Below are 17,023 nucleotides of genomic sequence, written 5' to 3' on the forward strand. Positions count from 1 at the left end.
TTGTGTGTATATATATATATATATATATATATATATATATATGTATGTATGTGTGTGTATATATATATATATATATATATATGTGTATATATATATATATATATATATATATATATATGTGTGTGTGTATATATATATATATATATATATATGTGTGTGTGTGTATATATATATATATATATATATATATATATATATGTGTGTGTGTATATATATATGTGTGTGTGTGTGTGTGTGATATATATATATATATATATATATATATATATATGTGTGTGATATATATGTGTATGTGTGTGTGTGTGTGTGTGTATATATATATATATATATATATAATGCATATATGTAGCTATATGTATGTAGATATATATATATTTATATGTGTATGTATATATGTATTTATATATATGTATGTATATATATATATATATATATATATATATGTGTATGTATGTGTGTATATATATATATATATATATATATATATATATATATATATATATATATATATATATATATATGTATATAGACTTCTGAACTCCCTGCCTGACTCTCCTAACAAAACTGTAGTAGCATCTTAGCTATCCCTGGCATCCAGACACTCCATTAGATGCAGTTATGGTGTAGCAGATGCCTCTGCTAGATCGCCTGCAATGGCATCAGTTTTGTGTAGATGCTCCTGGCTTAGGCTCCAGCCACTGCCAAAAGATTTTAAGTCCAAAATTCCAGATGCTCCTCTTGATCATAACCTTCTGTTTGGTAAGCAGTCTGCAGAACTCTTTAAAAGTCTACAGGAGAAGAGCAAAGAGCTACAAGATATTAAACACCTGCTGGTATCTCCCTTACCAAAGTACTATAGAAATTATCTTGCCAAAACATCCTTTGTCAGAAGGGCCCTGTCCACGACCACTCCTTCTACAAGATTTAGGAAAGGGACTAGGGGACAACTCTCTTCTAGAACTACTTCTTCTCAGCCATCCCAAAGACCATCCTTTCAGGATAGAAAGAATGTTAACAGTGCATGACTGCCTTGCCCATCTCACCCTTTCTTCCCGTCTTTGTCATTGTCTGCCCCTTTGGAAAGAAATCACTGCAGATCGCTGGGTGCTGGCAATAGTGGAAAAAGGATATTTCCAATTCTGGCAGAAAAAGACCCACCCCACAAGGGCATTCCTTTTCCACCTAAAAATCAGCTTTACCCTATTCCCCACATTATCCAAGATTTGTGGACACAAGGCACCATAGAACCCACCCCATCAGGACAAGAAGGAAAAGGTTTTTACTCCAGACTTTTCCTAGTTCCAAAAAAGGATGGACCATGGTGACCATTTCTGGACTTATCCGTTCTAAATCTTTTTCCTAAATGTCCCCTCTTTCAGAATGCTGTCCCTACAGACTCTGCTTCTACTGTTGCCACCACAAGCATTCATGGCCACTTTGGACCTGAAGGAGGCTTACCTCCACATCCCCATACACCCAAACCGTAAGAAATACTTGTGCTTTGCCAGACCTTGTTTTTATTTTCAATTTACTGCCTTGCCCTTTGGTTTGTCTACTGCACCAAGGGTTTTCACCAAATGACCAGCTTCCGCCATAGTCTTGTGCAGGGCATACAGCTCTATCTCTGCCTAGATGATAGCTAATTCTTGCAGGAAAAGAAGAGACCCTCAAAAAACATCTCCAGTTCTCTGTCCTGCTTCAGAGATTAGGTTTCACACTGAACCTCCCCAAGTCATCCCTATACCCATAACAAGACAAGGTCTTCCTGGGTTGCAGGGTTCGGACAGACCTAATGAAAGCATTTTTACCCCAAGACAAAGTGATCTCCCTGACAAGCCATTTTAGGACCTCCTCCAGATAGACCAGCTGTCAGCAAGACAGTTTATGCGCCTTCTGGGTCTTATGGCAGCCACCATCCCTATGCTTACCCTAGCCAGGATGCACATGAGGAAGATGCAGTGGTATTTAAAGAATGTGTAGTCCCAGCACACCCATCCTCTGACTTCCATATACTCTTCCTACCTTGTCTACAAACAGAACTAAGGTGGTGGGTACAACAGGTTCAAAGGAACCCAGGGCTACTGCTCATACCCCCTGCACCATCTCAACATATGCACACAGATGCCTCAGATCTGGGCTGTGGGGTTACCATGAAGGGACTCAAGGTACAATCACTTTGGCAGGCATCCCTCTGTCAACGTCAGGGAAATGACAGTGGTTCATTTAACCTTGAAGGCTTTTTTCCCTATCCTTCCTCCAAGCCCTCTGCTAATCTTCACAGACAACACCACTATCATGTGGTACATCAACAAACAGGTAAGGGACCAGGTCCTATCTTCTATGCAGACTGGCAATGCAAATTTGGGAATTAGCCTCACAGAACAACTTACCTCGGTAAGGAACATACATCCCTTCCCAGGACAGTCTTCAGGCAGATGCTCTAAGCAGATCATTCTCTTTACATCATGAATGGATGTTACACAGAGAAGTTTTCCTAGACCTAGTCCACTGAAAATTCTGTACCAAACATCACTCTCCCCTAGCTTGGAGAGTGGACACCTTCACCATCTCATGGAAGGGACGGTTTCTCTATGCCTTTCCCCCTTCCCTCTCATTCAGAAAGTCTTCCTGAAGATCAGGAGAAACATGCCAAAAATCTTGCTGGTGACTCCCTACTGGCCAAGGCAGCATTGTTTTTTCCTTCTACAATCCCTGACCAAGGGCAATCACCACAAGTTACCTCACAAGATGGACCTACTCACACAGCAGAAGGGAACTCTCATCCATCCACACCTAGAGATGCTGAGCCTTACTGTCTGGGTGATAAACTTTTACACTGCTACACAGAGGATGTGCTTTCTTTCCTACAGGAGGCCAGGAAACCCAATGCAAGAAGAGCCTACAGTTCTAAATGGGAGAGATTCTCCAAATGGTGTCTTCAAAGACATGAGATGTCCCTTTAGTGTTAGCTTTTGTGTGTTAGCTGATTAAAGCAGATCTTTCATACTCTTCATTGAAAGTGCACCTCTCTGCTATCTCTGCCTGCCTACCCGTGGAACCTCCCTTATTCTCCTGGTGGGATGTTAAATTGTTCTTAAAAGGGTCTTGCACATAAGACCACCCAGAAAACCTACCCCCACCACCCTAGGACCTAAATTGTCCTGGAGAAACTTAATGCTGACTCCATTTGAACCAGCCACTTCTGCATCCCTGCAGATGTGCACATAGAAAACAGTCTGGCTGGTAGCCCTCACTTCAGCAAGAAGGGTATCAGAGTTACGTGCAGTCATGGCATGCCCTCCTTACACTATCTTCCATACGTACAGGGTGACCCTGCGTACCATCCCCCTACTTCATGCCCAAAGTGTTCAAAGAGCTCTCACTAGATCACTCCATTCACCTACCTGTACTCCCTGAATGTTCACAAACAAGATTTTATCTGGACAAAACCAAGTCCATTAGAAAATCGCATCTACTTTTTGTTTCCTTCCATCCCAGAACCCTGGGCAAGGCATTCTCCTAACGGACTATGTCCTGTTGGATCAGGAAAACTACCACAGAAAAGATCCGAATCAGGGGGTCAGAGCTTGTTCTACTAGAGCAGTAGCTTCCTCCAACGCCTTCTTCAGAGGCATAGACACAGCTACCATCCATGTGGCAGCCACCTGGTCAACTCTACATGCCTTCACCAAACATTGCAAACTGGTCTGTGGGCCTTCTCAGAGCCCATACAGGCACTATGTTAATTTTTGGACAGTCTGTGGCATTCCACCAGTCTGAAGGACATATTTTGGCTTCTCCTAGGCTACTGTCTGACTGGGCAGTTAGTTCTGAGATCTGTGCGTGCAGACTTCACATTTAAGGTCCCTAGTTTATGGCCCTACATGTGATATCCCACGCACAGCCAGGCTTAAGCTTTTGTATAGGAGCCGACATCCGTGTTGCCTGAAGTGGAGGATCCCACAGTAAGAATACTGCAACATGGAAGAGAAGGACATCTATGGTTATAGTAAGATTTTACACAACTATTATTTTTCCCTTCTTATGGAACTTGCCAAGGGAAGTTACCACAAGCTTCCTCACAAACTAGGCCTTCTCATATAAGACAAGCAGATTTTGATACATCTCATTCTCTAACTTCTACAACTAACTGCCTGAATGATTTAATTTTAATTATTTTTAGGCATCCTCTTTTCAGATGACGTGCATAGTAAGTACTAAAGGAAGCAAGAAAATCTGATACTGGAAAACCTTGTACTGGCAAGTGGAAAAAGTTTTTCTAATTGATGGCTAGCAAATAGCCAGTGTCCTTTCTGAGATAGTGTACCACTGGTGCTCGAATATGTGAGTTGCTAGCCTCTGGGCTCTTGTACACCTCTATCAAGTTACATTCTACAGTCATTTCACCATGTCTGCCGATGGAACCCCCACTTTCTTCGATGTCTTCGGAAAATAGTTTTACACCTGTAAACTCATAAGCAGGTTGCGCCTTCTTGAGATCTTAACTTTGTGTTGGAAAAGTTAACCATGTCTCCATTTGAACTTACACTTCAAGCAATTTAAGGTTCATTACATGGCTCTGACATCTGCAAGAAAAGTATTTGAGTTGCAAGCTGTCATGGTCGATGAACTCTAGCCTGGTTTTCCATAGGGATGGGATATCATTATGAACAAATCTGTCATTTATGCCAAGGGTTGTTTCAGAGTTCACTTTGAATAAATCAGTCAATCTCTGTGTTCTGTCCAGATATAGAGAACTAGGGAAAAAGTATTTCTACTTTGGATGTGCATTAGCAGCTCAGGTGTTATCTTGATAAAACAAAGTCCTTTAGAAAAGCTGATCAGCTACTTGTTTCTTTAACTGTGGTAAAGAAATGCATCCTGAGTCAAAACAGACTATTTCCAAATGGTTGCCTTTGGCTATTTCTTTTTGTTATGACCACAGTGATAAACCAGTTCCAGGTAGCATCAAGGCTTGACTCTACTAGGGTCTTGTCTTCAATGGCATATAGGAAAGGGGTGGACTGTGTAAGTATTGTAGATGCAGCTAAATGGTCCTCTCTACGTACCTTTGGAAGGTGTTGCAAACATGATTATTTTTCTAGATCCAGGACTGGTTTTTGCTAGGACCATTCCCTAGGGGCTCCTAGCTCCATATCCTTTCGCCTTCCAGTTTAGGTAGGCTTTGGTAAACAGCCCTTATAGCCTAAAGACAGTTGAATAGTTTGGTTTAGTGTTCTCCCAGAAACATCCCTGGTCTCAAAAGTAGGATACATTTTGAAAGGGATTTAATTCTTGAAAACGTATACATGGTTTAGTGCTCACAATGGGTCTATATCAGCTTATCAAAAGCTGATAACAGCGAACGCGCTTTGATCGACCCCTAAAGGTCGAACAACATAAATGGCGAAGACACGGAACAGTGATTTTTTTCCCAGGAGAAAAAAAATCACTGTTCCACAAAAAAAAAAAAAAAAAAAAAATGAAAACGCAGCATAAAGTGGGTGGTGTCACCCCCACACCCCCCTTACTTTCAATATACCAGCTCCAAGATCGCACCACAGTGGAGGAAATGGCAAACTCCCAACAGCCCAGTGATTTTTTTCCCTGGGAAAGAAATTGCTGTTCCGTGTCTTCGCCATTTATGTTGTTCGACCTTTAGGGGTCGATCAAAGCATGTTCGCTGTTATCAGTTTTTGATACACTGATATAGACCCACTGTGAGCACTAAACCATGTATAGGTTTTCGAGAATTAAATCCCTTTCAAAATGTATCCTACTTTTGAGACCAGGGATGTTTCTGGGAAAACACTAAACCAAACTATTCAACTGTCTTTATACTTCGCAAAACAAGCTACTAAAGTGGAAAGACATAATTGCCATTAGATGTTTGGAGGAGGCTAGAAGTTAGAATAGTCACTGGTGTAATGTTCAAGGTAGTAAAGTACAGCCTTCTGCTCAGAATATTTGCAAAGATACTGCCATGCAAGTAATAGTCATTTAAAAGCATCGAGTCAGAACTTTTTTTGTTGCTCTGCTAAACAGGCTTTACTGGGCTGTTCTGAATAAAGCTACTTTGACGCATTTATACCTCTCTGGATAAGTTAGTAGGTATGCTACCCATTTGCTGTATATTAGAATGAGGCTCAAGTCCCGTGTCTCACTCTCCCCTTTCCCCCTTTATTGAATGTACTGCTTTTGTACACGAGTAATTCCCTAGCAACCTTCAGAACTACACTTGAATGTAAGGTCATAAATTCACACTTGGGGTATGTGGAAACAATTTGCTTACTAGGGGTAGTTAATCAGAGCCCTAGTTTGTATGGTAGTCTGGACAATACCCTGCTGCCTGCCCTCTCCCACCCCCCCCACCCCCCCCCCCCCCCCATCAATGGATCACAGAGTTGAAGAGCAAAAGAAGGAAATGCATTTGACTTTGCTGGAAGCAGATAACTAGTTAGAGTTACTGTCACATAAAACTTTTTCTGGAGGAAACTTTGATACTTTGTGGCTAGTAGCTATATATATATATATATATATATATATATATATATATATATATATATATATATATATATAAAAATCTGCTAGATGCTGTTAACTTTTATACACTACCTTTTATAGCTGCTGTCTTTAACAAACTGTAGGAAATGGCTATACATATTGTCCAAAGTGAACAGTACTTGTGGTAGTGGCAGTAACGCAAAGTAAGACCTTTATTTGCTTGAAGTGACTCCTTTTCTGTCTATTGGATGGTTGAGATAGTCCCATAGCTGTAATATGAAAAAAGAGTAAAGCTTGCAGACTGCACAGTTGTCAGACTTGAAGTCCAATAATTTTCCAGTTTTCATCCACATTGCGGTGGAATCCATTTTGAGTTATGTGCTTAATTATCCATTGCTATTATAAATAGGATGCATTCCTTTTCCACAGACTCATAGCTTCTGTTCTGTTTTCTGTCTTTGCTGCTTCAATGATGTTTCAGTTTAACTAAGTAGAAAGCAGGTCTGTCTGTTGCTTTATGTTGGCAAAATTAAAAATATTGAATGGCATTGATATTGCTGAAAGTGAAGCATTGGCATCCCATGGCAGGGATTGCTGGAAAATTCACTACAGAGGTCTTCTGTAGGAATGTACATCTGGCTTGCTGTGGAACATCATTAACTGTGTTCTGAACTGTTGGAATTTGTGTTTGTTATTGTCTAACGTAACCTTCTGTTTCAGGTGCAAATATTCTCAGAGATTCTGTTGGCAATGTCAAGCTTGGGGATTTTGGAGCTAGTAAAAGGCTACAGACTATCTGTATGTCTGGAACAGGAATTCGATCCGTCACTGGAACACCATATTGGATGAGCCCAGAAGTGATAAGTGGTGAAGGGTATGGAAGAAAAGCAGATGTGTGGTAAGCATATGCCCTTGATGATTAATTTTTTTCCATAATACAAAATAGATTTTTTTCAGTAAAACTTTTTTTTTTTTTGCACACTTTTGGGTGTTCTAACTTTCTTTTTTACTTGAGAATTGATGTGTCTAGTTGCATTCTTTTGCTTTCTATGTTAATCGAATGGCTTTTTATCATAGAGCATGAGTTTTTATATGTATTCGCACAATGTAAGAAAGGCCATGGGAGTCATAATTCAAGTGATATAAATGAATCCTACATTGGATCATTTCTTTTTTGACAGATATTTACTTTTTAAATGTGTTTGGGTTCCTAGACAGGTTCAGCCATTTTTTTTTAATTGTGGAATCTGTGTTGTGACATTCTTAACTACAAGGGATTAGATCTGTTTTGCTTCTGTGCTACTTTCATTGCTGTGCCTTTGTGTTTGGACCACAGTTCTCTAAGAGACGTGCAGTACACATCTCTGCAGACTCTGCACTAGTTATCCATCACAGCTGCTTTTGCAGTATGTTTTCTTCAGAGTCTCCCTGCCTTCCCATATTTCAATCGCTGCATCACTACCATCAGATTATGATGGTAGTAAAAACAAAATGCTGCTGCTGCCGCTGCCTTCACTCCTTGTAGGAAGATTGAGGAGTTGCACTAGGGCATGGGGTGCTGGCATTGCATATCTGCTCATATGAGGTATTCATTGATTTCAGTAGGCTACTTGAATTGGAGGATGCCACCATATGTTGATGCAAAGATATAACTGCCTGTTCTAAAATGTATCTTTCACAGGACATCATTTATAATTTTTTTTAAGTTGGTTTCATTTTTGGACATTCCATGGTTGTCATTTTCGTTTGTGTTCCTGTCCCACTGGACTTGCAGTTTGATTGCCAAATGAGAAGTCCTTTTTGGTGACTGCTGTGAACAATGAGTTGAAGTCTAAGAGGGGATGTTGAGTACATCAGTAATGCTGAATGTTTTTTGGAGTACCATTTAGCTTGCATTATAAACCTTGGCATCCTCCTTCACATATGTGTCGGCTATACTTTCATTTTCTGTGGTTCTCTGTCTTTTGTAGTCACTGGTAATAGACCAAAAACTTGAGTCTTTGTATTTTTCTTCAGAGAGGAGCTGTCCTCAAAATGAATGTTACTTCAGCAGCTCTGGTGGTATAAAGGAATAAAGCCATGACTATCGCTTAGGCACCCCAGGTTCGATTAGTGGCTCAGGTAACTGAATAAGCAGCAGGGAGGGATAGGTGTATGTCATTGTTGTTCTCTGTGGAGGGGCATATTCTAGAGATGGGTGTTGCCCTTAAATGGGTTCTGAGCATGGGGGAGGGGTGGAGAAAATTGGGTAGATAATACATAACTCCCCCTCAGCTAGAAGGTCAGGAGACTCCCCAACTCACCCTTAGGGTCCTCATTAAATTTGTGGTATTGAACTTGGGTGGGGGGGCTCAGTTGGAGCACGAAGGACATGGGGCACTGGGATGGCTGTTCGAATGACCTTAAAAGGGGAGTGGACATGAAAAGGTACACATTGCTTCCTACTCTGTTTAGTCTCCATATGCCACTGGTGTGTTGTTGACATGATGAAGACAAATCCTGGTGGAGGATGTATGCGAGAGAAAGACGGGAGTGGAGCAGTTGGGTAAATTGGGGCATGAAATTCCTAGGCCTAAAAGGGCTCTAGGGTTGATAGCCTAGTAACCTACTGTGATCCCAAGTAGCTAATTTTCCTTACTCAGTAATACAACTATCATAATAAAAGAGAAACTAAACTCATTCATCATTGTTAAACAGGAAACATTTGTCATTGTAATACATCTCTTCCTGCTTACCTTAAACCTTTAGTTGCTCACCTGTGGACAGTTATGAAATTCAGAATACAAGACCTTATTTTAATGTCATTCCTTGCTAAATACTTGGTGGTTTTGTTTCCACTGGCCACTGTTCAGCGAAATAGTTGGAAGATTTTTCATTAGTAGACACTTGTGTGCCTCTTCCAAAATGTATCATAATTTAAATTGTTAGAACACAGAAGCAAGTGCATCCTTCATGCCTACCAGTTTTGTACAGTTGTGGTTATCAACTCTGCTATAATTTGTGAATGTTTGTGGAAAGTCACTGTAACATAAAATTATAGCATATCAGTTGTATTCCACTTTACCTTGGTCTTCTCCAGCTGAAATTCCAAAAAAACTGTTTCATCCATTCCTGTAGAGGTTAAAGCTGGAATGCACTTATCTTGATGTATGCATGGCTTTCTTTTTTATCCTGTGCTAGTGCGCATTCTTTTTGATACTTCTCTCCATTTTAAGTTTTTTTATTAGTTCCATACAATTACAGTAATATAAGACGTCTTCAAACACTTTCAAATATTGTTTACCATGTAAAATAGATGTGTTAGCCTGGCTGAGTTTGAGACTGCTCAAGGAAAGCGGTTTTAAAAATGGTAGAGCTAGAGGCAGAACACTCGGAGAAAACCTAAGATTTTCTGCTGTACCCGGGAAACTAGAGGGAGGACAGATGGTAATAATTTTATGAAATCACAAGTAAGCAACTGGACTGATGTTTCACAGTATTTTATTTAAAGGGGACATCATGTGTTTGCGACAAACCTGGCCATGAGAAAGCAGCCAACATCTGTAGTATTAAAGATGCAGTCATACCAGCAGAAAGAGAACATCCTAACAGAACTGTTGCAGGAGGGCAAATATTAAAATTAGAGAGAGTAGAGTGTTTGTGGGAAATGGTTAGTCATTGCTGGGATAAATTTGCTTATGTTCTGCATGGTGTACAATAAAGTAGGAATGCCAAGAGTCAGGTGCGAAATTCAAACTGTTGCATCCAGCTGTCTTCAGAAGGTTTTTCTTGGAGGATCAGTTATTTTTTGATGTAGAACAAGCCAAGGAGGAAATGCAAAAGTTGTCGAACAAAAAGTGAGCAATCAAACAAAAGGAGAGATTGCTTCTCATTCTTGTGATAATAAAGGTCATAGAGAAACTGCCATTGAAACATTTTCCAGTGTTCCAAGTGAAAATGCTCAAAGTGCACTGGAGTTGATTAAAATACTCAGGAGTGCATTGTACTTTAACCAGAGTCTGGTGGTTGGGAGATGGAGATGAACAGAAAGATGACCAGCAACACTGAAATTAGTGAATAAATGTGAGACTATAAAGCATTACTCACATTTGTGAAGTGTGGCTTTAAAAGAAAAAGTAGCCAAGGAAGACTATGTCATTAATGTTTTAAAGGACACTAAATGGGGAAAAAAGTAACTAGGTAAAACATTTTTTATTCTTAAAATCTATACAAAACATTTCATGATATAAATTGCATATTATGTAGTAAAGCATTTTCAATGATTATTATATGTGATAAAGTAAACAAGTAACTTTATTTTTCTGTTTTAGTTTTAAGAAATACAGGCATTACAATGTAAAAAGAGAAGAAAGGTTGGACAAAAGCATGTTTAAATTAATATTCTGTAATCTTGGGCTGTTCCATTGGGGATGGGGTGTAAAAGTGCACTGATTGTTAATATATGCTGAGCAGAGATATTTTCCTTTTGCATAGATGAGTGTTTGGATTAATGCCTTTGGCTTAATCTAGTAACAAGTCTTTTGTGTACTTTAAAAATAAGAAAACACTGAATGTAATGAAACATTTTCCTTTAGCAAACGAATGTTCAGTTTGAATTGAAAAGTCTGCAGCTGAGGGCAACTACACATTCTATTATGTTTCCATGTAAATAAGCTGACTACAGGATCAGGCAATAAATCTTGAGAGATTTGGCCATTGTTTGCTGAAGAAATTTTTAAATTAAAAGGTACAAGGGGTAAGCAGCTTAATAAAAAAAATAATGTTCAAAATATTGGAAATGAGTAAGAGAGAGCAACTTTCCTGGTATCTGAATAATTCAGAGCATTTGCTAGAACAGTGCGTAATATAGTTTTATTTAGGAGAGTGCATTTTTCTTAAGGCTAAAAGTTAGTTTTCTGAAAGCACACTAGTTTTTCACATGTAGGAGGATAAGACCAGGTAGCAATTGGTGTAAGAAGAAGCAAAGGTTGTAGCCTGTGCTTTAGCATGAATAAGTAATGCCTGTGGGTTCGGCTGCTGATTTGGGACAGTTGCTCCTATCAGGATGATTAAACTTCATTATTTGAATATGTAAATTATTTTTGTGCGTTTGTTTTAAGTTAATATTTTCTGGGGTGTGTTTGTTTGGGGGTTTTCAGTAAAACAAAAAGTCTTATAAAATGTGACACAGGTTCATATGAAGATGACAAGAAGCATCTGTATAAAAGATCAACCTACCAAACTTTAGTGGGTGCATGTAATACAAAAGCTAGAAATAGACATTAAAAAACACGCATATATAATAGGTGGGATTAATAACTTCTTATTTTAATGGCTACACTGTCTATATTGTTTTGGAATGTGAATGGTCTCACAGGTATAGACAGAAAAATTAAGAAGTAAGTATTGAATTAAGTAATGCAGAGTGCAAATAACAGTGCTATAGGAGCCACATTTGGAAAGGAGAGAAAATGTGTATTTGATAAAGAAAGGATTTTATTATGGATATTCAGCAGAATATCAGGAACAAAGTAATCTGGGAGTACTTGTACTAATTGTTTGAGGAGAGGCAGAACCTGATAGAGGTGATAGACGAGGGAAAAAGGTAATTGTAGATTTCTGGCACTAAGGAGCTACTGGCAAGGGGAGGAGGATTATGCTGGCATGTATTTATATTTAGCCTAAAACTGGAGCTTAAGAAGACTTGGGGGAAAATAATCCACTTTCAGCAGAGAATATTATTTTTAGATGAGGACTGGAACTTGAATTGCAACACTGAAGATGTGTCTGGGAGACCTAGAGGGGAATATATAACCAAAATAATGTAGATTTATGAAGAAATTATGAAAATATTTGGTATGGAAGATGTGAATGTATTATGAACTCTTGTGATAATTTACATATTATTCCCCAAAGTACAATAATTGGACTAGGTGATATAGAAATTTTATTTCATGGCGACATACACATTTAATTGAACGCTTTAACACACATCCAATAACCAAGACAAAAATGCAGGGTAAGGATGAGAGACTGGCAGTTCCCCACCTACCTTTTTAAAAGAGAGGAATTTAAGGAATGGGAACTTGAAAATTAGGGAAGATAGAAATTTCTAACAAAGTTATAGCTAGTGAGTGGGATAAAATGAAAGTGAAGTTTAAAAAAGGTAGAAATAAAAAAAAAAGAGAGTTAAGAGGTAACAGGAATTCTTTAATTCTTTAGAGAGGCCGACAAAGATTAAAGTATTGCAGAATAAAGGCAATCTTCCAGAACAAGAAGAGGTACAAATACAGAGTGCTAAAGAGAAAATTAAGGAGTATCATCATAATATGCATGAGTTGATCACTGTTAAGTAACTGTTTTTTGATGACTCCAGAGCAAAAAAAAAAAAAAAACTTTTAACATAATGGTTTAGCCAACATAAAGTAGAAAGGGTTATTGCCAAACGTAGGGAACCTGTAACTAGAAAGATAACCAGAATAACCTGTAGAGGAATTAATGATTCAGAAATTGTATGAAAATTTGTATAAAGCAAAGAGATGTGGAAGTCTAGAAAGAGCACAAATGGAAATATAAACTTAAGTATGCCAAGGTTAGAAGTGATGAGGCAAACACAGTGATGTATGGCTGGACAGTTAAGATGTGAGATGATGAGATAATAACAGTGACATACAATCAGTCTGCTGGGAGGTGTTTAAGAATAGATGATATTCCTGTAGAAGTTTGGAAGCTAGGAGTAAAGAAAGTGATACATATCTGCAAGTTTTTTATCATTATTTTAAAATGAGGGGGAAACACCAAACCTTTCAATAAAGCTGTGGTGGCTTTAATGCTCAAAGACTATAAAGACCCATCAGACCTCACTTTCATATAGGCTGATTTCAGTTTTAAACTATGATTATAAAGTGTTTGTCTACAATAGCTAAAAGAATGGGAAGGGCGTTGCCAAAATTGATAGAATATGGATCAGTATGATTTTTTGGTGGAGAGGAAATGTTTGACAACATTAATAGAACAATGAAAATTCAGAGGGAAGCAGAATGTAAGAAAATCCAGCTGCTGTTGGTGGGTCTTGACTAGGGCAATGGCATTTGCATTCCATGGTACAATTATAAGGTTAATTAGGAGGATATATGAGGGATCGGTGGCAAAAATTAAAGTGGGACGGTTCCTCTCTGACAAGTTGTGTCTGAACAGCAAAACCAAGCAGGGTTGCCTTCTTTACACTTTTTATTTGCCAGTCTGATGAAGTTCTGAAGTTAATGAGGATCAAAGTGCTTAGTTTTATTAAAATACTTTTACTCTTTCTGGCAACCACTTTTTTGTTTTTTTTTTAATAATCTGTGTGGTCTGGTACCTAGTGTTTTTTTCATGGTCTTTAAACAATCAAACTGGAAGTGGGACCTTTTGAAAAGAGAAGGAGCAAATTACACAGAAATAAATGGAAATCATTGAAACAATTCATGCAGAATAGTGTTCAGGAGAAGGCAGAGTGAGTTTTAAGAAAAGGCAGGAATTGTGCAATTTGTTATGTTGGACTGATAGAGTAAAAGAGAACTCATAATGTATAATGTATGTAACTGGAAATATGTTAATATGGTTTGTTTTCTTTTATAGTAGTGTATGTTTGGCTGTGTCTTGAGTGATGATTTAATAAAGATGTTTAAAAAAAAACCTCTCCCATTGCCTCTGGTCGTTTTATTGCTGATTGCAAGCAGATTTCATTGCACCTGAATAAATCTGTCATCCCTAGTCATACTGGGAAAACACTTTTGTACTGACCTTGGTACTCTGCATTAGATTTTAACACCCACTACTCATTTGCATCTCTTGATGAGTGATCAGCTTTAATATTGGTGCTGCTCCTGTCTTTTATCTCACTGCTTCTCCCTCTACTATACTTCAAGCTGTTTTGTGTTAGCTGTTTCAAAGCAACTTGTTTCCAACTCCATGTTTTCATTTCATGCTGCATTCTGGCGTCACCTGGTGATGGATTAAGTCACTTTGTCTAGACTGATAGCTGCTACCAGGCTGACTTCAGGATCAGTGAACTGAATCTTAGCTTTACAAAAGGCATTTTTGGTATACGTTTGGCTATACTAACTGGTTGGATTAATTTATTTGTATTTTCAGTCTGCAGTGACACTGAAATTCTTTCGTACTCCACAGAGTTAATTTGTACCTGTTTTGTAAATATTGTGTCTGCAAAAAAGTAATTGCCGTGCAAGGTGTAATACTAAATATTTGTACTGCGTCTGCAAGGGTATTAAGACTTTTTGGTAACAAACTTTTTTTTTTAGCAGGCTGTTCAAGTAAAGCTGTCAGTTTTCCATTTTTGTTACCATTTTATAGTCATTGCCAGGAAGTTTGTCTGAAGAGCTGTCATAATACAGCATTTAAATCCACATTGCTGACCCTCCAGTTTAATAAAAGGGGGGCAATAATGACTTTAAAAATGTATGGTAAATGGACACTGCTGCCTTAGGTAATAGGCAACATCTGCCACATTAGGTTGAGCTAACAATCTGCTAAACAGAGTTATAATCACTGGCTCTTAAATAGCTTGAAACGTGCAGTAAGGAAGAGGAAGTATCATTTAATAAATTACTTAATACTCGCACCTCAGCATAATGCCATGTAGGGGTCAAAACAGCATTTCCTTAATATGTTATGTTTCATTTATTCTTTCTATTTTGAGATTTTGTTTAATGCATTTTTTTTACATAAAACAAAGTGTTTGTGGCTGAATTTAAAATATTTGCGTATGTAGAAACGTGTGTGCATAATTAAGTGATTGAGTACAAGATGCACACACATGGTTTACTTTGTGTGTAAAGGAAATTCAAGTAGTGCCATTGTGGGGGTTTTTTGGAAAAATTGAACATTACTGATTTGGGATTTAAGTTAAGTCATAGGATCACATACAGGAAAGTAAAGTTTTGGCTACAACTCTAAAATGGAACTTAGGAGAGTGCATTTAGAAACTGGATGTCAGCAAATATTTTTCTGCATCCTCGTCAGTTATTGGAATCACTTCCTGTAGCTTAATTTATTTAGCTAAAATGGAATGCAATAGATAAAGTGAGCATTAAGATGGACTAGCTAATCAGATTGAATGTAGATTGTCAGTGTCCTCTTTCACTCAAAGCATTTTGTCAGAGACTAGAAGAAGCCGTATTTGACAACCAGGTCGAGAGTAAACTCAGATATCCTTTAGGTCATATAGCTGCCAAAATTTGTCAAGATCAATAAATTGAATTGTAAAATATACTACTATTTTAACAAGTTTTATGAAGATTATTGGCAGCAAAATTGAGAAATGTCATTCTCAGATGTGTTTGTAAAAGATGTCCCCTAAGATATACGAGATGTTCTTCGTGTTTCACTGTTGCAGTAATTACATTTGGGTAATCTGCTGGCAGGTTGCCCTCATTTGGCCTGATTAACAAAGTCTTGAGTCTTGCGTCGGTTGCTGTCCCTTCGTCCGTGACGTCAGGGGTATAAAACATGCAGCCGACGCCATTACATCAGTCTTTCTTGCCGTGCGGTGCCTGAAGCAGAAGCAGTTCGCAAGTGCCGGTCGGCAGACTCCTGAAATTTTCGTTTTCAAGTTTCAGAACCGAAGTATTCAACTTAAAGCTAAGTACCCCATTGGGAAAACTTTTTATTGCTTCTTACCGATGTCAGTAAAAGTTAATAATTGCATTACTTGTGGAAAGCAAATACCTCATAAAGATTTTCACTTGTACTGTATTCCTTGTCTAGGCCCTGACCATGACGTACCTTGCTGTCGGTTTTGTGCTTAATTTAATCAGCGCACTATCCGTCGTTGGTACATTTTTGCCTCTAAATATTTCGGTTCTCTAATTATCCAGAAATGACGTCGGTTAGCTATCTGACTACCGGGATTTCGAAAAACGCAAAGATAAAGACGGAGACAGGCTGTCTAGGTCCAAAACTGACAACGACACTTCTCCTAAGCCAGTTGCCAGTTCGCTGGTAATCAGTGAGGTGCTTTAGCAGCCCCTGATACCCGCTACTTCTGACTCGCAGGCCTCTACTGAGACCCATTCGGAGTCCAGTATGCCGCGAGATACTTCATCTATGGAACCCGCGGATGTCTCTACCTTGGATTGGTCTGGAGCCGCTGTGCAGGCAGCAGCTTCTGAGGGTGTATTCAGGCTTACAGACTTGCATATTAAACCGACACCATCTACTATACTAAGGCCTAAATCTCGATCTATGTCTAAAAAACAGACGCCCAGGCCACCTGTTCAGGCCCCTATGCCTAAAAAACAAATGATCAAAATGGCTGAAGATCCAATTACTCTAATCAGGGGTAGTCAACCCCCCCCCCCCTTCTAAGAGGCCTAGGGCTGAGCTTGACTATGAAACTTCTGATCAGGACTCTGTTTCTTCTGACTCTTCTAATGACCTAGATTTGTCCATTCCTACTTATGAGGATTCTGATGCCGAGGATTCCATTCCCTCTGCCCCCCCCCCTCCCTGAGGATTTTTCTTTGGGGAAACTTTACATACC

At 38.7% G+C, this 17,023-nt stretch overlaps 1 protein-coding gene across 1 annotated transcript in view; it reads left to right on the top strand.

The window, feature by feature from the left end:
• Positions 1-17,023, top strand: part of MAP3K3 (mitogen-activated protein kinase kinase kinase 3) — a 1,217,405-nt gene that overhangs the window by 1,018,414 nt on the left and 181,968 nt on the right. The window contains exon 16 of the mRNA XM_044055195.1: positions 7,225-7,402. Coding sequence (XP_043911130.1) covers positions 7,225-7,402 — 178 coding nt within the window. The remainder of the gene's footprint in view (positions 1-7,224; positions 7,403-17,023) is intronic.

Source organism: Protopterus annectens, chromosome 13.part0 (assembly GCF_019279795.1).
Source record: "Protopterus annectens isolate FY-2018-M chromosome 13.part0, PAN1.0, whole genome shotgun sequence".
NCBI lineage: Eukaryota > Metazoa > Chordata > Ceratodontiformes > Protopteridae > Protopterus > Protopterus annectens.